Raw genomic sequence first — 23610 nt, forward strand, 5'->3', positions numbered from 1 at the left:
GGCTGAAAGCGGAGCGGGCTCAAGTAGCCCGCATTTTGGCGGGCTGGCAGAGTGGAAGCCCGCACCCGCCAAGGCGGGCTGGCCTGTATTTTTTTTTTTTTTAAAAGCGAAAACATGCTATTTTTGGCACTTTTTCACACCTGAATGCATTTTTCATTACAAATTACAACATTCAAGGACAAATAAACATCCAAAACAATTAAAAAACACCAACCAACATCCAGCAACAATTCAACATTAATTCAAGTGTCCAAAAATTAAATATTACAGACAAAACACATCTAAAAACCAAACATGATCTAATCGGGTGGGACACTTGAAGCATTAAATGAAGCTTCTTCAGGATTGATAGAAACTATTTCTTCTTCGGGATCATCTTCTGCCACACATAAAGAAGAGTATTAGATTTGCACTGCTCAATTACACTTAATAGAAAAATTAATATATATAAAACAAATAAGCAAATATGATTATATTACCACTAAATGGAAAACCAAGAATCCAATTACGAGTACAAATGAGGGCTTGCACATTATCCGGAAGAAGACTACTTCTATACTTTGTAAGAACTCGTGAACCAATACTAAAAGCTGATTCACTGGCAACCGTGGTTATGGGAATGCTAAGAATATCACATGCCATTTTTGCAAGACAAGGAAACCGAGATGAGTTACTCTTCCAATAATCCAAAACCTGTAGGTTTACAAACAAGGTAGGATCAAGTGTTGCCTCTTCCAAATAATAATCTAATTCAGACTTTTCTATTGTCGCACTATCTTTGCTCTTGCATTCAAGATAATCCTACATCATAAGAATAAAACATTAGTATTTAGTAACATTGAAGGAAAATATTTAACTATTAAACAAATTAAAACTTACATCAAAGGCATCCAAGTAGTTAGATTGATCCCTCACAGAGAAATTAGGCGGCACAATGTTTGCAAGATGAATGGATCTAGCATTGTAACTTGATTCAGTTTGAACAATATGGGTTGGAGATGAAGATGATACCAGATTTTTGTACTCATTGAAAACACTGTACAACTTGCTCCTAACATATTCAACCTTCTCATGACAATTTGTAGGATCAAGTCTTGAGTAAGAAAATTTTACGATATCAAACTTCATCCGTGGATCAAGGATAATTGCAAGTGAAAGAATGACAGAGTATGAATCCCAATATTTCTCAAACTTGTCAAGCATTCTAACAGCCATATCTCGAATCACAGAATCATCATTATGCATATGATGCTTTAACATTGACTCAATTTTTGATATTTGATTGAAGTACATGTTAGAAGTGGGATATGTTGACCCAGACATCAAATTTGTAATCACTGCAAATGGCTTCAAGAATTTACACATTGCTTCTGCTCTAGCCCACTCTTCATTGGTTGGACAATGAGGATAATTGGTGTCATTGAAAGCCAAATTAGCAAAGGCACGACGATATTTAAGAGCACTTTCAAGCATTGCATGTGTAGAATTCCATCTAGTTGGGACATCTAACTTCAAACTCACTGTTTCAGGAACTTCAACTTGTTCAATACATCTCTTGAAAACAATTTTCCTCGCCTCTGATTGCCTTACATATCTAATGCTCTCCCTAATCTTATGCATAGCATCACTTGCTACTTTCATACCCTCTTGAACTATGAGATTCAAGATGTGGGCACAACATCTCACATGAAAAAACTCCCCATTGCATAGCAAGTCATTATTAAAATTCAACCTCTCTTTTAATAAATTTTGCATGACATCATTTGCTGAAGCATTATCCAAAGTAATAGAAAATACTTTCTTTTCAATCCCCCAATCAATCAATAAATCATGCACCCTTTTAGCTAATTCAACCCCAGAGTGAGGCGGCTCCATTTTAGAGAATGCAAGTATCTTACTATTAAGTCGCCACTTCTCATCAACAAAATGAGCAGTTAAGCAAAGATAACCTTCACCAGTTATTGATGTCCAACAATCACTAGTTAAACATATTCTACTAGGACAATCTATCATCACTTTCTTTAGATTTTCTTTTTGACTAATATAAAAATTCCAAACATCCATCACTGCAGTTTTTCTAGTAATGTTCTTATAATCAGCATTCAAATATTTGAGCAACTCCCTAACCGCTTCATACTCAACAAATGAATATGGTAAATCATGTTTAATGATACAAGCAGAAATCATTTCTCGAACTTTGTTATGATCAAGTTGCCTGGATCTTACATTCCCTGCATGGTCTATCATCATGTCACCAATGTCTTTATATTTTGGCAGTGACACACACATCTCCATATGACGCCTAAGGGTTGAAGTTCCATACTCCTTTCCACCACAAACATATGGTTTTCCACATCCATTACAGGTTGATTTTTGTTTGCCATTAACCACACCAATTTTAGTAAAAAACTTCCAGACATCAGATGTATTTTTCTTTGCCCTCTTATTTGAATTATCTTGCACAGAAGATTCAGGGGTTTTTCCTTGTATAGATTGGTTCCCCCCGTATTTGTTTCATCAGGAACGGTAATCTCAACTTCCTTTCTTCCGGTTCCACTACCATCAGTAGCCATTTTGCTTTAAAATTAACTTGCAAATAACAACACTAATCCCAATAATCCAGCAAAATCAACCACAACAGAAAGAACAAATCAAAGACGAGCGACGGAGCGGATATCCAAAATCAAATCCAGCAGCCAAGCAACAATCAAATACGAAGAAAGCAGAGCAGAAATCGAAGGTAAGGAAGATTTGCCTGAGAGGACGAGTTGAGCTCCAGCCACAATCAAAGACGAAGAAAGCAGAGCAACAAGCCAACAATCAAAGACGAAGACATCCAGCCAAAGCCTCGAGCCTGCGTCTTGCGATTCGCGAAACAAGGTTGCTGCGCCTGCGAGCTTGCGACACGAAGATGATGGGGCTGGGTGATGGCGATGCGAATCAAGGAGACAAGAAGCGAGGCCGTGTCGCGGTGAGCTACATGCGTGGTCAGCGTCGGTGCCGGCGATTCTGGTTTCTGGGGAGTGGGGAATAGCCGATTAGTCGAGTGGGGACTGCTGTGTGGTGGCTCGTGGCTGAAGGAGTAGGGGTAAAGGTCAACCGAAGGGCGAAGGCGATTCAGCGAGGGGCGAAGGCGATTCAGCGAGGGGCGACGGCGAAGCGTGAACTGCGAAACAGTGAAGTGCAAAGTGCGAATTAGACAATTAGTGACTTACTGACTTAGGGCGTTAGAGGCTTACTGGCTTAGAGAGCAGGGGCGCAGCGCAAAGGGCAGCCGGGGAACAATTTTTTTGGGTTGGGCTAAAAATTAAAAAAGGCTTGGTGAAATTGGACTTGGACCAGAACCACCATAAGATAATAAGACCATGAGACAAGAGTGTGAGGTAGCGTAAAAAAAAAAAAAAAAAAAAAAAGCGGGCTAGCCCGCCAACCCGCGGGCTAGCCCGTGGCGGAGCGGGCTGACGAAGTTCAGATTTCAGCGGGCTAGCATTTTCCTAACCCAAACCCGCTCTTTTAGGCAGGCTGGCGCGGGCCCAGCCCGTTTTACCGGCTCTACCTAAGGATGATAAAGCGTGGAAATACGTCACTGTATTGAAAGGGGGGAAGAACGCAGAGTGCAATGGCTGGGGATCAGTATTTGCACTAAGTGCTAATCGAATCAAATCTCATGTTTATCAAATTAAGGGTAAGGGTGTTCGACCTTGTACTACAAAAAAGACACCAGCAATGGCATATCTAAATGGTATTATTAGTAACTGAGGAATAAAGTGTACTAATCTCTGTAAGAGAGACTAAAATATCATTTTCGAGTATAAATATAATGTAACCCAAGTATATATATTTTGTTGTTCTTTCCAAACCATTACTAGTGTACTGTATGAAATTAATTTATTATCAGTAAAGCAGTGTCAATAAATTTTGTTATTTGTAATATTTCTTCGCCTAAATATCAGCCCGTCTTTTCTGGATTTTTTTCACCTCATACGTGTTTTCTGAATTATATTAATGAGTTAAGGTGCAATCCTAAAAGTTTTTACTTAGAAGCACTAAGCACTCGAAATTTTTTTGGGATACAAATTTGCCTCTAAACTTTAAAATCATAGTAATATTACCCTTTATCGGTAAGAAAGCTAATACTGCCCATTAAAATAATGACATTAACTATTAACATTATTAACAGTAAGGGTAATATTGCTATAATTTTAAATTTCTGGAATAAATTTGCATCCAAAAAAACTTTCGGGTGATTAACATTTCTAAGTGCAAACTTCTGGAAACCAATTTGCTCCTTATCCCTATATCAATTGTGAGTTGTAATGAGTAGTGTATGTTGATTCTAATAAATAAGATATTCCTCTCTTTTTTCTAATCATATATACTACCTCCAGTTCTAAATGTAAGAGCTAGTTGACTTTTATGTTATTTTTTAAAATTTAAATTCTTTTTAATTATTTTAAAATAAAAAATAAAACAACAAAACTTCTAAGATTTTGTATTCAAATTATAAATATAAGTAAAATAAATTAGTGGTGTATAGAAAAAAAATTAAATGCCAATAAACTATTGTCCAAAATAAAAAAAAATCAAAATCTAACAAAACATGAAAAACAGAAAGATAAAAACCTAACAGCTAAAGATTAACAATATCAACATCATTATTATCTTTATCTTCATTTTCATCAGTATCATCAAGATCAGCAATATTGATTGTTCTCTACTAAAAGTGAGCTTTTCTTCAGTAATAAAAATATTAAGGTTTTTGTCTTCATTTACCTTATCTAAAATAAAACTATGCAGTAGTTATAAGTGCAAATAAGAGCCTAAATATTTGTTCGAATAAGAAGAGTTTTACATTTTGTTAAGATATGTAAACCGATGGTAAATGAAGATCTACTAGCTATTATGGTGATTAACATGTTAAGAATATCAGCTACCATTCTTGAAAGAATTGAAAATTGATTTTAATTGTTCTTCCACAAGTCCAAGACATCTAATTCTTTTCAATTATCTAGTTTGAATATTGATTCTTCTAAGTATTTTTCTAATTTAAACTTATTCATAAAAGACTAATATATAACTTTATAAATATATTGATAATAATAAAAAAAATAGGCGGGCTTAAAAAGGCTAGCCCTTAGCCCTAAAGGGTTGGCCCTTTTATTTTTTAGCCCTATAGGGCTAGCCCTTTTAAGCCCAATTTCTTTTTAAACCACCTAAAATACAAGCCCGGCCCTCCACTTAAAAGGGCTTAAAAGGGCTAGCCCGATAAGCTTGGCCCGTTTTGACGGCTCTAATTTCCTTCATATATTCAAATCAGTATCAAATTTAATAAATTGGAGGCCAGCAAAATACCAATAACACAATTTATCCATTAAAATTTGTATTTTGGCCCAAAATTTTTTTTTTTGCAATATACAATATCCATTTTTTGCCAACAATATACAATATCCATTTAGTTATATTTACAACAATTACTTCATAACTTTTTGTTAGAATATTTACTTAAAAAGTTATTATTAATTTAAAAATTTAACGCAAAATTTTACAAGTATCTATATATCAATGCATATAATATATATATATATATATAAGTTATATGGAAAGATTTTTGTAGTCAGTTCTAAAGTTATTCACTACTATAAGGTGAATATCCTAAACTCAATAAATATATATGTGTGTGTATAGGTCCTAACTTAGAAATGATGTGGTTTGTTTTATATTTGGGAAAATGGCAAAAAAAAAAACCGCCAAAACAGAAAAATGACACACAAGGACTGGTTTACAAAAATGGTTGTCAAAACTAATATTATTAATGTTATCACGAGTCTTTATTTGTAATTTTTCTATTTCGGAGGTGTTTTTTTGTCATTTCTTTTATATTTTGTGTAGAGCTCAAGCCCATAATCTAATCATTATTAAATTATTTGAAAGTACAATTTTAACCGTGTTAATAATATTTAAATTTTATTATTATATAATCTCAACTTGAAAAACAATTTTTCATTATTGATAAAAGGGATAATGAAACTTTGGATCTATTACATATGTTGGAAAACCATTTTGAAGATACTTACGCTTCTTTTCAATTTTTATTAATACAATACATATATTTTTTCTTTTAATTAAATATTTAATTTTGTTCTATTAGTATTTTCAACTTCCTTCAAAATGGTTTTGCCAAATGCGTCTCAGCTATCAATTTGATTCATAAAGTTTTAATTTTTATGACTCAAAGCCTTAAAGTTTTATATATAATTTTATATTATTATTTGATCTTAAGAGTTTGCCATGCTTAAGTTTTTTAACAAAAGAATGCATTTTACTAATGGAATCACCATATGCCTATTTAAGATTATATGTCTTCCAACGAACCATAAAGACTTGACTAATAAAAATTAAATTTCAAGGGTTAAATTAACAATTGAGGCAGACTTCAAGGATAAAAAAGGTTTTATTATCCTCGCTGAAATTTCAACATAATTTTTATTATTTTTAGTTAAATTATGAACTTTGAATATCTACATCAAAGTATTTTCTGACGAAAGATTAGAATAAAATGAAAGAAACTGGTGTGCCCAACATTCTAAAGTATTTTATCATATGCGTCCAGCACTTTAAAATATTTTATAAAGTGCATCGAGTACCTTTAAAATATTTTGCAGTACAATTTTACTACTAAAGTATTAATTTTTTTCAGAAGCAATTATGTTTTTAAAGTATCATTTCATAAACAATTTTAATTTTGTCATTAGCTCCTCAGAAGGTTCTTTAAATGAATATATATCAAATACTATAAAAGATTTTTTCAGTAGGTTTTAAGGTGTTAGATGACGTGAAAAAATAATTCAAGGTATCGGATGAACTACAAAATATTTTAGAATATTCAATGTATTTGAAAAATATTTTAATGTACAAGTACAAAATACTTTAAGATAAGATGTTAGGCACGTTTAACCCTGAAAAAGAACAAAAGATAAAAACTGAACCATGCCCCTAGTCTAGTCATTTTGATGCAACTGAAAATGGCGTGTCGTGGGAGGTAGTGCATTCTTATTATTCAACTGAAAACTATTGGAATAATCATTATAATTTATTTAAAAAAAAAAAAAGAACACAAGGCATGGAAAAACTAATTTAATATTAATTGGCTAAATGATACATAGTTCCCTCAACTTTATATTATGTATAGATAATTTTTCTAAATTCTAACTTTTGAAACTTTAAGTTAAATCCCTTAAACTCTCACATTTATGCAGTAATTCCTCTACTATTAGTTTTATTGATTACCCATTTGCACATAGCTTAAATTTAAGGGTGTTATCTGCATATAAATCAAAGTCCAAGGGGATTGTGTGCACATAAAATACTAATTTAAGGAGGTATATAATGTATGAAAAATTACTCAACAGTCTTACATAAACGATTAATTATTAAAAATCTCACAACAAGTGAGCAAAAAGCAATGACAAATTCATTCAGAAAATTACTATAAATGCATACTGTTTACTTATTATGCGACTCTTTAATGGTTAGATTGCTTATGTGAAATTGCGAAATTATTTTTCCTTATAATTTATGGTTCAAGTTATTTGTCAAGATTTGAAAGTTTAGGGGAGTTTATTGTTCAATTTAAAATTTAGTGACATTATTTGTACACAGCTCACAATTCACAAAAATTTTGAACTACTTTTAGTTCTAATTATAAAACTTTACTTGTAGTCTACAAAGAGGATCTAATAATTAAGATCAAAGGTACCATAATCTAGCCATATTAATTTCTACCTATAATAATCTACAGAGCGGGACACGTGAGAAAGACAAGTTAATTATACGAAGAATAACAAATAACTGAAACCTTAGCTTTTGAAGCGGGGAAGAATAATTGTGTTTATGCATAGAGAAGGCAAATGATGCTCTTGTTGCAGAGCAGGAAATAGGCTAAACAACCTAGTTTGTTTAAAAATAGGAGTAGATTCATCCTTTTTGAAGGCTTGTTTTGCTTAACAACTAAAGCTCAAATTTTTTGAGAAGCCTATTATGCTTGTCAGGCCCATTTATACATGTTATAATATTATATTTTATGTTGTATTTTAGATAATTTGGATAGAGTTATTATAATTTTGAATTGATTTATGTAATTATAATTTATTTACAATGTGTTCAAAGACAACTTATTTTCAACTTATTTGAAGTCTAAGCCTGTTAGCCTGTTTGAAGTTTTAAAAAATACTACCTCTGGTTCTTAACATAGAACTTCATTTGACTTTTATTTTGATTCCAAATATAATATCTCAGTCTATTTTATCTCTCATATTTTTTTTATTTTTTTAAGATAGCCCTTCTAATAATGATAGTTCTAACTAATAAATTTGATTAGCAATGATATTTTAAGAAAGATAACACATATTTATTATAAATAACTAACTTAACTTATTTTCTTAATTTGTTCAAATTAGTCAACTAACTCTTATATTTAAGACTGAAGGTAGTACAAGGTTTTTTAATAGGCTTCTAATTAGGCCAAACCTATGTGTGTGTGTGTATATATATATATATATATATATTATACTAGGAGGCCGAACCTTTATAAAGGTTAGACTTGGGCTTATATAAAGGTTAGACTTGGGCTTAACAAAAATATGACGGGCCAAAAATTAGGCTCAATACAGTTTATTATGAGATAGACCTAACCTGTTAAAATTAAATTCTGACTTGACTTAAAAGGGCGTTTGGATGAAACCAGATTATAATTTAGAGAATAGATTCTGAGAAAAATAGATTTCATACAAAATAGATTTTGTGAAAAAGTGATTCTGAAGACTGAGAGCGTTTGAATAATTGTTATCAGAAGTACTTTTTATATATATATACAAATTACTAAAAAAGGCATAAGTTAATATGATAATTATATAAAAGATAGATTTTATGATATATTTTAATTTGAAGAAATAAAATTGTTAATAATATATTTTTTACCAACATAATTAATAATACATAAGATAATATAATTAATAAATAATTAACATGTGTATATATATTTATAAGATATAAGATTAAATATGTTTTTAAAAAATGATTTTTTTTTGCCAACTGAAAAATATTTTTTTTTGAAGATTTTAAACATAAAATCTCATGATTTTTTTTTTGTGGCAAAATTGAATTTGAAATTCATTATATAACAATAGATGTGAGGAATTTTCACCATCCAGGAGCCTATTGATGTGAGAAATTTTCATCATCGCCTCAAAGACTTCAATTTATCCACTCCGCCTTCCTCTCTCCTCTGAGACCTACTATAATTATGCAGCAGCAGTATTTTCATAGTCCAAAGCGAAAATTGTTTGCTTTGGATGAAACCATGGTTTTGATAGGCTAAACCATGGTTTTAGGGCAAACTATGGTTTCAAAAAATAATAGGATGTTTGGGTATTTTTCAGGCCAAACTATAGTTTGGGTCTCAAAAGCACTTTTGGCAAGTTTGCCAAACACCTCCTTAGCTCCACATGTTTTTTCCCCAACTTATCTTTGCTTGCTCATTTAAATTCATGAGAAGTTGAGAACCATACGCACACTGCATTCAGTATCATTGACAATGTTGTTGCCGTTAAGATAAGTTTCTCATGCTTGGCTATCATTTTCCCAGTTTCAGTTTTTGACTTTTTGGTTTGCAAAATTTGAGAAAGATTCCTGAAAACAACTTCTTGTTTTCCATTCCAAAACTAAAATTCGGGTTAATATTCCATCTGTAAAAGTTAGTTTTAAGTCAGTCAGACAAACATATATTTCCTAATTTGATTTTAAGATTTATTTAGAGTTTAGGAAATCTCATAATTTGATTGCATGAATTCTCCTCTATGAGCGAGAGGTTGCATATTCTATCCCTTTGTCGCTTCAGCCTTCAAGTTGTTAATTTAAAAAAAAAAAAATCACTATCTCCCAAATTTATAATTTTTTTCTTCAACGCTCCTTATTAATTTCACAGATATATTAAGAATGTTTTTCATCGAGGAAATATGTAAATAATTAAAAATGATATTTTAAAAAAATCGGCTCACATTTTTACAAATAATTAATTAACTTAATTTTTTAAATATCTACAAATTAATTATTTACTTCTCACATTTAGAATAAAAATTAATTACAACTGGGATTGTGGAGAGTCAGTTTGGACCTTCTAGATGATAGCGCAAGCAAGCATAGTTACCATTTCAGAAAATATATGTTGCTTAAGTAAATTGATACTAGACACGGTGGATTTAAACTTCTATCAACTAAATGGGAAGGCTTGGATAGAATGGAATTTAAGAAATCTGAATAGTAAATGGGCTTTGACTTTTGCTATCACTGTCTGGCAGCTTTGGAACTGGAGAAACCGCTGCATCTTTGAAGAAAATTTTGTTATACCAGAGGGGAAGAAAAGAGTAATTGAGAAGTATGCTGATGAAGTGCTAATGGCACAACAGAGTTGTTTTAATGGGACTGACCAAAAGCAGGAAATGTATATCAGATGGAAAGAGCCTAGTGGGGGGTGGATAAAGCTCAATGTTGATGGTGCTTCAAAGGGACGGGAGAAAGTTGCAGGTTGTGGAGGATTGCTGAGGAATAGTGAAGGAAGATGGATTGGAGGATTTGCTAGAAAGTTGGGGGTATGCTCTGCAATTAAAGCAGAATTATGGGGTGTAGCAACAGGTTTAACTCTAGCGAAGGAAAAAAAAGTTCAGAAACTGGTTGTAGAGTACGATTCGGTAGCCGTAGTACAACTACTACTACAAATATTGGAAGGTGCAGAGATGCAATCAAGCTTGTTAAAATTGATTTGTAAAGATCTGAATTGTTTTCAACAGGTACAGGTACAACATATACATAGAGAAGGCAATTTTTGTGCAGATGCCTTAGCGAATTTAAGTTTACTGATTGAAGATGATATTTGTTTTTTTGAAACTCCACCAAGGTGTGTGAGGAGTTTTTTGTACAGTGATCAGGTGGGAACTTCATACCCACGAGTTCTAAAGATTAAGTAATAAATTGGGCTGATTGACCCGTATTTCACCAAAAAAAAAAATTGATACTAGACAATGGGAAGCTATTTAATATTAATAATTTTAACATGAAATTCGGGGAGGACATGCGAGAAAGACATTTAATTTTATAAAGAATAACAAAGAACTGAAATTTTGGAAAAAAGTGTTAAAATACAGTGTAAATTGAGAGTGTTTTGTTTAAAAAGTTTAAAATTAGACGAAACCGGATGATAAATTTTATTTTAAGAGAAGTGTGTAAATTTGATATTTTGCGCGATATTGCATACTAGTTAAACTTCTAAAATTTTGAATGTCGCTTTTGGTAAAGAAAGACTTTTAAGTTTTTCTTTTTACTATTTCTCACTTTTTTAACAAATGAAGTAGAAGATTTTTTTTTTTTCAAATTAGTTACTCATAATTGCATTTGATAAATTTTATAATTGAATTACTTGAATGAACTCACTTGCCTTTTGTGTCTTTCTTTGTTTTTTTTAATCTTTCTTAAATACCTTCACATTGATTATAATGTATATTTGTTAACATGGTACTAATATTGTTAAGTACTCCCTCCGGTTTTTAATATAAGACCTCGTTTGACTTTTATTTTGATCCTAATTATAAGACTTAAATCTATTTTGTCTATCATATTTATCTATTTTTTTTCTCAAGGTAGTCTTTTTAATAATAGTAGTTCTAGTTAATGTACTTAATTAGTAAAGATATTTTAGAAAAGACAACATCTATTTATTACAAATAATTAACTTAACTTATTTTCTTAATTTACTCAAATTAGTCAACTAGCTCTTATATTTAGGACCGGAGATAGTATAATGGCAAAATCAGATTTTAAAACAAAATAATAAATGGTAAGCATATTCTTGTAAATATTGCTTAAAGATATGAATTATCTATTTGTCATGATCAGGCAATATATATAGGCTGGAACAAGAATCAAATCCCCAAAATATGTGTGTGTATATATATAAATGATGTAATATTAATAAAGATGATTAAGTTCTAATTATTAGGGGGAGTGAAAACTTTATTTTGATTGGTTTTCTCATTTTTTGAAAAGTAAGAAAAAGATTAAGATACTGCAAGGAAATTTGCAATAAATTACACTTAAGTTGTAGGTGCAGGTCAAATTTGAGTTTAATTATTATTAAGCTAAAAATAAGTTAAAATCAAAAGAAATTTGAACTGAAATTTCAATTAACAAGAAACAGCTTCAAAATATTATAATCAAGGTCAAATTTACAACCTCAAAACGGTTGCAACGTTTGCGACTTTGTGGGATCATATTTGTGCTTCTTCCTATATAAAAAATTAGTTAAGTTAATTATTTATAATAAATAAATATTATTTTTAAAAAAATATATTTATTAATTATGTGTATTGAAACCGTATTTTGATGACATATAATATTTTTTATTTATTGCATATAACATATAAGCATATAAGAAGTAGTAGAGAAGTGCACAAACAAAAAGAGAGAGGGAATTTTACGGGACAAATAGGATTTCTTCAAAAAGTATTATTCTTTCAATCTTTAATGTAAAACCTAATTATTGAGTTAATTTTAACCTTAATGTAAGAGATATTTTTTATAGTTATTAATTTTTTTAAATTACTCTATTGATACTTCCTCAACCATAATTAAGTAGGAGAGTGGAAGGATATTAAAGAAAATGATTATAACATTTTAGAAAAAATATTTCATATTTTTTATAATTAATTTCCACACTTAACCTTATTAATTTAATTAAATTAGTTAAATAAGTCTTACGGAGTATATACTCCAATTTAAAATAAGATTCTTTTAGCATAGAAAGAGTTCGCCTCCCATAATATGTGATCAAATAGGAAAAAATAGAAATATAATAAAATTATAAAATATAATAAAATTCTATTATAAATATAATTAATAATTATAAATCAAATTAATATATAATTAATAATTAATATATTAATATTACAATTTATTTTCAATTTGTTACAATACAAAAGAAACTCCCTAACATGTGGGTAGTTTCCACATAGAGATTACCTAAAAGCAAAATGGATAAATACTTATAGGACAAAGTGAATTAAAATATTATATTTAGGATTAAATTGAATCTTGAATTAGCTCTTATATTAAAAACCGGAAATAGTATATGATAAAAGCAATTGCTTGCTGACATGGTTTCCAAATAATCTGCACGTGGAATATAGTCCTGAATTGCAATAACAATAGCCCGTGCCTTTCAGGGCTCAGCGGCTCGTCGAGCTTACTCATTCAAGCGCAATAACAACAATAATGGCAACTCCATAGCCCTTGCACGATGTGTATGGCAGCTACATCCAATTCAGCTCTTGTTGTTAATTTTTTGTATTGGGGCTCCGTATGCTTCGGCCTTTGGGGTTGGTTAGATATTGCTACAGACGAGGGCTTATGACCTTGTTATCTCATTGAAAAGCCTTTGAACTACAACTATACAAGCTCTCTCTCTTCCTTCAGCTCACCATAAATACAAATACTATAACAGATACATACATATATATATGTACCAAAGTACCATAATATAATAGGGTAAAGTATATATTTATTTTTTTAATTTTATATAAAATTTTGGTTTGGTTTTTTAACGTTAAAAACTATATTTTAAGTCATTTAATTATCTTAAAATTATTAGTCTTAAATGTAATAATCATGATTGTTTTTTTTTTTAAAAAATTGTTATTGGAATTAGGATTAAACAATTATAATATAGTTTTTTAAGTTAAGCACACAATGAAAAATCGGACCGGACCAAGCTAGTTAGACTGAAAGTCTAAAAACCGATCTGGTTTAGCTCCTAAACCTGATGGGAAACGACCCGGTGCAAACCAGTTTAATTGGATACGAGCGGAGAATAACTAGTTAACTCGCTGGGTTGTTGGTTGCCCAAGTTATAATTTTTCAATTTCAGAGAAAAAATGAAAGCAATTAAAAAAATGCTCTAAATGTCCTTTCCTAAAACTCATTTGCGTCCGTCATTGCTAAACTCAGTATTCCGATCGAACTTCGTTAGTGCTCGTGGTTGCGACATCAACGTCGTCTTCAATCTTCACTTCTTGCTCCATTCATTCGCACTCCATGGTGTCGCTACCAGCTAAGTGGCTATCTCCGTCATTCGTGTTGCTCATGAAAGGTAAAGAGAAAAAAAGGAGAGAGAAAGAGACCTTCATTAAAGGTAAGGACACAAGGAAGAAAGAAGAGATGGGAGGCTTGGAGAGAGAGAGAAGACAAGATCAGCCCGTAGCAGATGAGAAAAACTAAAAGCAAGTGATATAATTTGATGGATGCTTGTGGGAGGGAGGAAAGAGTTAGAAGAAAAAGTAAAAAAAAAAAAATAGAAAAGTAAAACCAAATCACATGGAAGGGAGAATAAGAACCTTTTGGTTTGAGAGAGAGAATGAGAGGTTTTATTTTTTATTTTATTTGGTTTGATTAAAAAAAGAAAAAAATATTTAATGATCCCTTATTTGATTAAGAAGAGAAGAAAAAGTATAATAATTAATTTATCATTTTACCCTTACACATTAGTTTATATTTTTATCGTTATATTATATAAATTAACTTACATCTTGATTTAAATTATATAATTTAATAAAAATTTAATCTTATCATATTAATATGTGTATTAAAAAACTGTATGGTAATTTTTTATTTTAACTAACATATTTGAAATAATCAAATCAACAAATTTATATGCTCTAAGAAAAATAAAATTTTATTCTTTTTATGCTATTCCTTTTTTCAACTTTAAAATAAATTTAATAAATAATATATTTATTAAAAATTAATTTTATAATATTATAATTTTTTATTTAAATAATTTTTTATTTTTATTCATTTTTGTTATAATATACTTTTTTAATTATAATCATTTATATTTTTTATACTTAGGATAATATATTTTTTATTTGAAATAAATATTATAATAATATATTTAATGGGTAGTAGTGGAATATTAAAAAAATCATAAGAGTATGATAGTCCAAAAATTTAGCTTCCCTCCAAAAACCCCCAATTTGGAGGGGAGTTCAAATGGGTAGGGGGAGGGGGAGGGGGGAGGGGGAGGGGGAGGCAAGGAGGTGACGGACATTTTGACTTCCCTCACCTCTAAAATTTTTAACTAAATGAAGGGAGCGGCTCATTTTCTCTCCCCTGCGCCCCCCTCTTCTTTGGCCAAACAAACCCTAAGAAGTGAAAGAAAATAAATAAAAAGATAAAATATTATTTTGATAGTTAAAATAGAAATATTTTTACACATTTTAATTATTATTATTTTAACTTCAATCTGACTCCGGTATGATTTATTAACTTTTAAACCAATATTTCTACTAGTTTATTAAACAATCCAGTTTCTTTTGTCTTTGCACATAATCATCGAGAAAATATGGATAACCTTTTCGGGAAAAAAAAAAATCAAAGCGGAGTTTTAAAGGTGTTTTTTGAAAATCAACATTATGGGCCCGTTTAGAACAATTTATAAGTGGCTTATAAGTTGTTTTTAATAGTAATTTACAGAATACGAAGCAAGTATATGAAAAGAGTTTTATCTCGACTTATGTGAAACGTGCTTATAGGAGATTTCTACCGCCAAACAACCCTGTATTCTAAGAGAAAAAGTTAATTTATGAACCAAGTATTGGATATTCTATTAGAGGAGAAGAGTGTATAAGGGTTTTTATTGCTTATAAACTATAAGTGCTCAATTTGTCCCATCCCAATCAATTTGGGACAGGATGGGACTGGACAAAATAAAAAAGATTTTGGGACATGACAACTACAAGTCTCCTGGTATTTTCTCCCATTCTTTTCTTTTTTTATAAATTTACTTATTAATAATTATTATTAGATTATTCAATTTACTTACTAATAATAATTTTTTTGTACAATGATTTTCAGTTGTTAAGTCATAGACTAGTGTTATCTCAGCATAATATCCTTTCTTAATAAAACAATTCATAATGTTATTATATAGTATTTTTTTTACTATTTTTTCACAGTAGACTTTCTACATAATATTGTTTTAATGTTTTTATCTTCAGAAATAGAATAAAAACAAATATTACAACCTAAAAAATATTCAAACCCAAATTAAAGTGGTATGTTAAAAAATTGGAATGAGATGTTTTGACCCATCCTGTTCCTGTCCTAGTTCCAACAGGACAAGAACAACCTCAGGAGGGGAGAGGGGACGGAAACTCCGTCCTGTGAACAACCCTAAATGGGACTCAAAATATTAATAATAAAAATTGGAGATATCAAAAGAATTAAATTTATAGTGTATAACATATAGAGCACATGTAGGAGTGCTTAAAATTAGGACACTAAAAATTAGGTTAGTCAATAAGTTAAGTTAGAATGGTAATAATTAAAATAATATAATTTAATTAAAAAGTATAAATATTTGTGTTTAATCATGAAAAAATAATATTCAATATTTAATGGATACCCAAATTAAAAGGTGTTTATATGTTTATAATTTTTTTTCATTTTATTAGTTTCTTTTTCTCTTTTTTTATTTTTTTATCACTTCTCTCTACGTCAAACGTCTTGAAATATTTTTATAATGCATCATGTATCTTAAAGTATTGTGATGCATCCAACTCTTATATATTTTTTAGGTATATCTAAACCCAAAAAATACTAAAATATTTTTTAATGATAATTAATATGCATGTATTTAGCAGATCTTTTGAAAAACTAATTAGAAAATCAATTCTTTTTGAGAAATTACAAATAAAGACCCTTAAATATATAAAATTGTGATTTGGAACTCTTAATTTAAAAAATAACAAATAAAGACCCGATTCTATTTTTGTAAATATCAAATCGTAGTGAAATATCTGAAATGCTTCTCAGTCAAATTATAATTTAGTCTCTTGAAATTGTTATTCACTAAAGTAAACTTGTCATTTCTTATAGTTAACTTGTCATTTGACATACTTTCAGTCAAGTTGTGATTTGGTTTATTGAAATTGTCATCTGTTAAAATGAATTATTTTCCAAATCGAAGGTCCCAAATCATAATTTTACATATTCAGGAGTTTTTATTCACAATTTCTCCTTCTTCTTTTTTTTAACCAGCAATCACAAAATCAAAATTGCTAGTGCGAAATGATATTTAACAGCATAACTATTTTTTTTCTCAAGATCCTGACGAGGATGATGACAAGGAATGGAGAAGTTTAGTTTTCATAAATTACACTACAAAATATTTTAAAACCTTGCATGCAAATGAAAAATATACTTCGCTCTGTGTTCAGCACATCAATTCTTTTCTCTTTCTGCTCTTTCACACGCAATAATCAATCGGATTGACGGGACCGACAAAACTTTAATCTCTCCCCTCCATTATTGATGTGACTTTAGTTTACCGTCATTTCCTCGCAATACCTCCTCAGAGTTTTGAACTTGCAACGCGACTTCAGGCTTTCAGTCAAGAGGGGGGCAGCCTACCAGCAAGTCTCAACTTAATCACAAGCTAGAAGGAGTCTTGCTCTTTCAGCAGCCTCCATGACTTCTCCTTGATCAGATCTAATCGGTCTGTTCTTCTAATAATTGTGATTTTGCATCTTTAGTTTCGGTTGATTGTACCTTGGGATGGGACAAAGTTTGGCTTCATAGTTTCATAGCTTTGGATCAAAGCAGACACTGCCATTATCTTCTTCCTTATTGTCTGCTGGCTTCAAATCATCCATCTCGGATCTTCCAACAACCTGATGCAAGTAACTTCTTTAATTTCTCTCTTTATTTACGCTGCTCGGTTCTTGTTTCTGCTATATAGTTTTGCTTTGATTTGGGCATCCATATTCCATATCTATCTTCAAACCAGTCAGATATTCATTTCTTCTTGCAAGAATAATGGGGAAAGAAGGATCAGCTGGTGGAAGGCCTAAGGATGTTGAAGCGTGGAAACACGTCACTGTATTGGAAGGGGAGAAGAAAGTAAAGTGCAATCACTGTGGATTTGAATTTGCAGCAAGTACGAATCGAATCAAATCTCATATTTATCAAATTAAGGGTAAGGGTATTCGACCTTGTACTACTTCTCTTTCCAGCAAAGACACCAGGCTGAAACAGGATCTCTTTCAGATAATATTATTTTAATTTGAATGAATAATGATGTATACTATCTCATTGACTAATTTAGGAAGACTAAACAAGCTAAGTTAATGACTTAATTATAACATATTTTCATGATTTTTTGGTTTGCGGTTCGGTTAATACAAGAGTTAGTTAAAAATTCTATTTGTTCCTAAATATAAGATATCAATCCAATTGGTCTCCCATCTTCACCTAAAATATCCTTATTGATTGCAAGGGATTCTCACTAAGGAATAATTCTAATCATTCAATACATATGATTGGAGAGGATAATTTAGAGTGATCATCACATATTTATGATACATAGCCAATTTATCTAGTTTTTTAATATTTCTAAATTAATTATCTAGTTTTTATACTAATCATCGAAGGTAGTAGTTTATGAGTTAGACAAATTAATTTGAAGAAAGTGGTAAATATAAATATTTTAAAGTAATTTATTTAGTTTTGTTAATATTTTTAAATTAATTAATTGGGTCTTATATTAAGAATTGGAGTAGAGAAATAGTATGTTGGCATACCTTGAAAGGGTATTGTTAGTATTTCAATTTTTAATTTCTTTTGGTGCATATTTCGGTTTTTAATTAATATTTTCTTGATTGTTACATGTCCCCCAAAACAATGTGGGAAGGGATGAAGGCTCCCCAGCAAGTTCAAATCGACTCAGAAGCTATGCATCAAGAGAGGATTAAGGTCGGCCCTTTTTGTGTTCCCAATAATGTTGTGGACGAACCTGACTTACAGTTGATACAATACGTTTTTGAGCGTTTAAGGTTAGATTCATATGCTTACAACTATATATATATATATATATAATTGGTGTTTTTATGTGTGAGTAGTAGTAATATGTAGTTTTTCTAATGTGAAGCCTAATTAAATCATTCACCCTGTATGTTCTTTAGTGATAGATGTGAAATTTTTTCGTCGCATCGTTCTTTTCTGTATCAATCTCAATTGACCACACTTAGACCAGGGGCTCATTTGGATTCATCGGTGAGTATTTACTTATACTTTTATGGATTAAAGTACAAATTTATTCCGAAAGTTTATAATCGTAGCAATATTGTTCCATACAGTAACATTGGCTGTTAATATTTTTAATGATAGGAGGAAATATTACTACAATTTTAAACTTTCGGGATAAATTTGTAGCTTAATCCTACTTTTATTCTATTTTGTTATTATTGAGCAAGGGGTTTGCTATATGGTAGTGTTTAATTTTCCTATTTTCTTAGGTAATAGATTTTTTTGCTGATATCCTCACTGACAATGAAAGGAGAAACAAAAGTAAAGTTTCGAATTGGTATCTTCCGGTGATGTTTTCGGTGATTTCTTATTCCCTTTTCAATTGGATGATATTTGTTAGTTATTGAATTAAAGACAATTTAATTGACAAGAATATTTAATTAAGGATTCTTTTGTTATAGAAAGCACTCGATAGTGGTGATGTAAGTTTCTTCCTTGACTTTGTTCAGCGGAATAATATGAGAGACAACTACATGTCTGAATCGGTGGATTGTGAGAAGGTATTATCTTTCTATCTAGTTTGATGTTTCACTTTTCATAATGATTACTCTTTTTGGTTGTCTATCAATTTGATTTGTTTGATCACATGCATGTCACAGATATTTATTCCTGTTCATGTTGAGAAAAATTCATGTGGACATTATTATCTATATATTATTCATACGAAGAATCAGGAAGTTGAAATATGGGATTCTCTATGTGATCGATTTATGGATGAAACTAAACGCGACCAAACAACAGAGAACCTGGTAAGTAGTACAAAGACGCACGTGATATACATGCAAGTAATAGATTGATCTTTTAATTCCTTAGAATGTATCTTTTTTGTGTAGCTGCTTGCCATGGATAATCTCTTTGAAAATGTTATGTTCACGAAATTTGATAGGAGAATGGCGAGCAATATCTTATTACAGCCTAATGGGTGAGTTTATGGCTCTTTTAGATTATAATCTTTATTAAAGCAACTATCCATTTTGACCATATCTTTTTTTTCCCCATATGTAGACATGATTGTGGTATATTTGTTATTAATTATATGCAACAATCAGATCATTATGTGACGCAAAATCCCTTATTTCAGGTATGGTCACATGCAAATTAGTTTTGCTAAATGCTCTTATACACACACATGCACATGAATCTATGAATACTCTATCATATATTAAATAATACATATGGACAAATTTCAGTTTGACAGTGATAAAGAAAGGTTGGATTTGGCTTTAAAGTTACTCAAGAGTAACCTGAATAATGAACAAGAAAGACTATATGATGAAGCAGCAAGAAGTTATGCAAAAGCCCATAGTGAAGAAGATTTAGATTTACGTGGAACTAAAAGAAAGTGGGTTGAAGATGTTGGAAGAGGAGGGGCATACATGGAATTGGATGATTCTGATAATACAGTGAAGAGAAAAAATGTTCGTTTGAAAACAGGTATATGCTTCAACTTAAATATATATACCCTTTCCCTTTTTGAGAAGTGATTTGTAAGAAATTATTTGTACATTCTTTGTAATTTCTCCTGGAGTAACCGCTATCATCGCATCATGCTAGATGAGTATTACTTTGTTTTTAAGACATGGTAAAGGATATCTAAATGCAATATATTGAATTTATTTCTATTTTATTCTTCTTACTCCATGCATTTGAAATCTATAATTCCTTTTGTGAACTCATGTTAATAGATTATTCTTATTCTTATTGCTAGAATGTTCTAGAGGTTATTTGTTGCCGCCAATTGATTTATTGGGAGAAGAGTTTCAAAGGTATACTCAACAAATATGGAAATGGATAACAGAAGATGAGGTGTCAGCCATTGGGATATGGGGAATGGGCGGAGCAGGGAAAACAGCTTTGGCAACTCATGTGCATAACAAACTTTTAGAAGAAGCTGGTGATGACTTTGAGCAAATTATTTGGGTTACCGTGTCACATTATGATGATAGCATTTGCAAGTTGCAAAAGGCCATTGCAAGATCAATTAATTTAGACATATCTGATGAGTGTGATGTCAAAAGGATATCAGGGAAATTATTGCATGCATTCAAACACATAACTAGATGTGTCGTCATTTTAGATGATGTTTGGAATCCTATCTATTTAGAAGAGGTTGGATTTCCAGTTTCAAATAATGGGATTAAATTGATTTTGACAACTCGATTGTGGGAAGTGTGCCAAAGTATGAATTGTATGAAGAACATAATAGAAGTAGAACCTCTAGGCAAAGAAGATGGTTTTGATTTGTTTAAAAAGACTCTTGGAGTCCATCAAATACAACCGATTGGGGTGGAGCCTAAAGCAAGGGCGGTGGCAAAACAATGTGAGCGTTTGCCCCTTGCAATTGTTATGATAGCAAGAAGCATGAAGGGAAAAGAGCACATAAGAGAATGGGATCATTTGTTGGAATGCCTTCAAAACAAGGGTGACGAGCAATATCATATGGATGAGAGGGTATTTCAAGTATTGAAATCTAGTTATTCTTTCTTAAATGATAAATTGCAAAGGTTTTTTTTGTATTGTGCATTTAGTGTCAGCAAGACTGTTTGGGATAGCGATATTGAGCCTTTGGTTAGAAGATTTTGCTATGGGGAATGGACAGATGGGACAAAGAGCTTCACGATGCGATATAATGAAGGTTATGCCATGTGGCAAAAGTTAAAAAATAGCAGTTTGTTGTTGAAAAAGAATGGGACATGGAGAGTGCACACTTTACTTCAGGTCATGGCTCTTACTATTGCAAAGAAGACTGAAAAAATCATGACAAAACATGGTATGAATTTAATAGGATTGTCAGAGAATGGAAAATGGAATGAAAATTTGCAGAATGTTTTTCTAAGTAGAAGCAACGTACCGCAAATTTTTAATGATACATCTCCCAAGTGCTCTAAACTCTCCGCATTACTTTTAGATTCTAATTTTTATCTCAAATGGATTCCAGATGATTTTTTTATTAACATGCCTGCCCTTAAAATACTTGATTTGTCTCGGACAAGCATTGGGCATTTGCCCAAATCTGTATCTAACTTGGAATGTCTCATTGCATTATTACTTTCACGATGTGGAGAATTGAAGTATGTCCCTTCATTAGCAAAACTGCGGCGTTTAATAGAGTTGGACCTTTCATGTACTGCAATCAGTGAAGAACCTTGTGGCTTGGAATTGTTGGTCAATCTTGAATTGTTGAATCTAGAAGGTACAGGTGGGTTCACAATCTCATCATCAACAATATCCGAATTGACCAATCTACAGTCTCTGTTGATGAGGTGCCACTCAACGTCAATGGATCTACGAGGTTTGAGAAAGCTGAAAGTTATATCAGTCACTTTTTGTGATATTGAAAAGTTTAATGACTTTGTTATAAGTTTCCTAGATGAAGATCGCGGACTCAAAGGTTATTATCTAAGTTTAGTCATACCACCTTGTGATGATGATGATTCACTTGATGAAGAAGCCTGCCACTTGAAAAGGGTGTTTTTATGTGGTATTGATTGGGCAAATAGAGTAGCGGTACTTCCAGGAGACGTCAAAGAGTTGATTATAAGCGAGTGCGACCATTTGACAAGGACAACTTGCCTTTGCTGTGCTTTATCAGTCCAAAAAAATAATAATAATTTACCAAAAATTGAATGGTTCGAAATAAGGGCATGCGATGAGCTGGAGTACTTGTTCTGTGGCACTCCCACTTGCTCATTTTGCGCCTCTGTCATGTTAGTTGAAAGGCTGTACCTTGATGAGTTGAAAAACTTGACACAAATAGTGATGCCACTTCCTCTGTCCTTGAATAGCCTGTTCCTTTATCTCAGAGAACTCCATATTCAGGAATGTAGCGGAATGACGATTCTGATGACGTCAGAATTATTAGCACAGCTCCAAAACCTAGAGACTATTTCTGTTGCAGATTGTGAGTCGATGGAAGAAATAATTAGAGAGAATGGCGGCAACACTTTTAACCCTACTATCACTCTTCCCAAAGTGAGATCGTTGAGACTGGAATTTCTACCAGAATTAACTTTTGTATTCAGAGGGACCATGCTCTGTCCTTCTCTCCAATGTTTTGAGGCCCGATACTGTGAGAAACTAAGCCCCCCTCATATAGAGATCACAGAAGGATATAAGCTTCAAATGCAAATGAAAACAGAGGAGACATTCTTGGGACCCCGACCCTATTGGAAATATGATATTCAGGTGCAAATCTCCTCCAAGATTTGACTTTCTCTTTTATTATAATATGGATATCATCTCATTATTTATCTTCATAATATACGTATATGAACATTGCTATTGTCTGTGTTTGCTTTATTTTTCTCCATTTTAATTTTTAAAAATCGTCTGACATGAATTTATATCAAATTAAAGTTGGCTTTTCAATTACTCCATGTTTGCCCTTATTTCACTCTGTTGTTTGACTTTAAGTCTAGCACT

The 23610-nt window shown here is 31.3% G+C and overlaps 2 protein-coding genes across 2 annotated transcripts; one reads left to right on the top strand and one right to left on the bottom strand.

Annotated features, from left to right (window-relative positions):
- Nucleotides 1-217: 217 nt before the first annotated feature.
- On the bottom strand, nt 218-2006 carry LOC114727419 (zinc finger BED domain-containing protein RICESLEEPER 2-like). The gene is made up of 3 exons (XM_028914128.1): nt 880-2006; nt 480-801; nt 218-379 (listed from the first exon to the last, which is right to left on the bottom strand). Exons 1-3 carry the CDS (start codon nt 1873-1875, stop codon nt 300-302), a joined length of 1398 nt encoding a protein of 465 aa, XP_028769961.1. The 5' UTR covers nt 1876-2006; the 3' UTR covers nt 218-299.
- A 16758-nt stretch (nt 2007-18764) lies between these two features.
- Nucleotides 18765-23269, top strand: LOC114727427 (probable disease resistance protein At4g27220). Its single transcript, XM_028914136.1, has 10 exons — nt 18765-18935; nt 19065-19155; nt 19398-19487; nt 19590-19688; nt 19788-19937; nt 20022-20110; nt 20194-20269; nt 20379-20622; nt 20897-23125; nt 23211-23269. The coding sequence occupies exons 1-10, from the start codon at nt 18769-18771 to the stop codon at nt 23267-23269; spliced, it is 3294 nt and encodes a 1097-aa protein (XP_028769969.1). The 5' UTR covers nt 18765-18768.
- The last annotated feature ends 341 nt before the right edge of the window (nt 23270-23610 follow it).

The sequence above is a fragment of the Neltuma alba genome, unplaced genomic scaffold (genome assembly GCF_004799145.2).
Source record: "Neltuma alba isolate B1F8T4 unplaced genomic scaffold, ASM479914v2 tig00012473_pilon, whole genome shotgun sequence".
Classification (NCBI taxonomy): Eukaryota; Viridiplantae; Streptophyta; class Magnoliopsida; order Fabales; family Fabaceae; genus Neltuma; species Neltuma alba.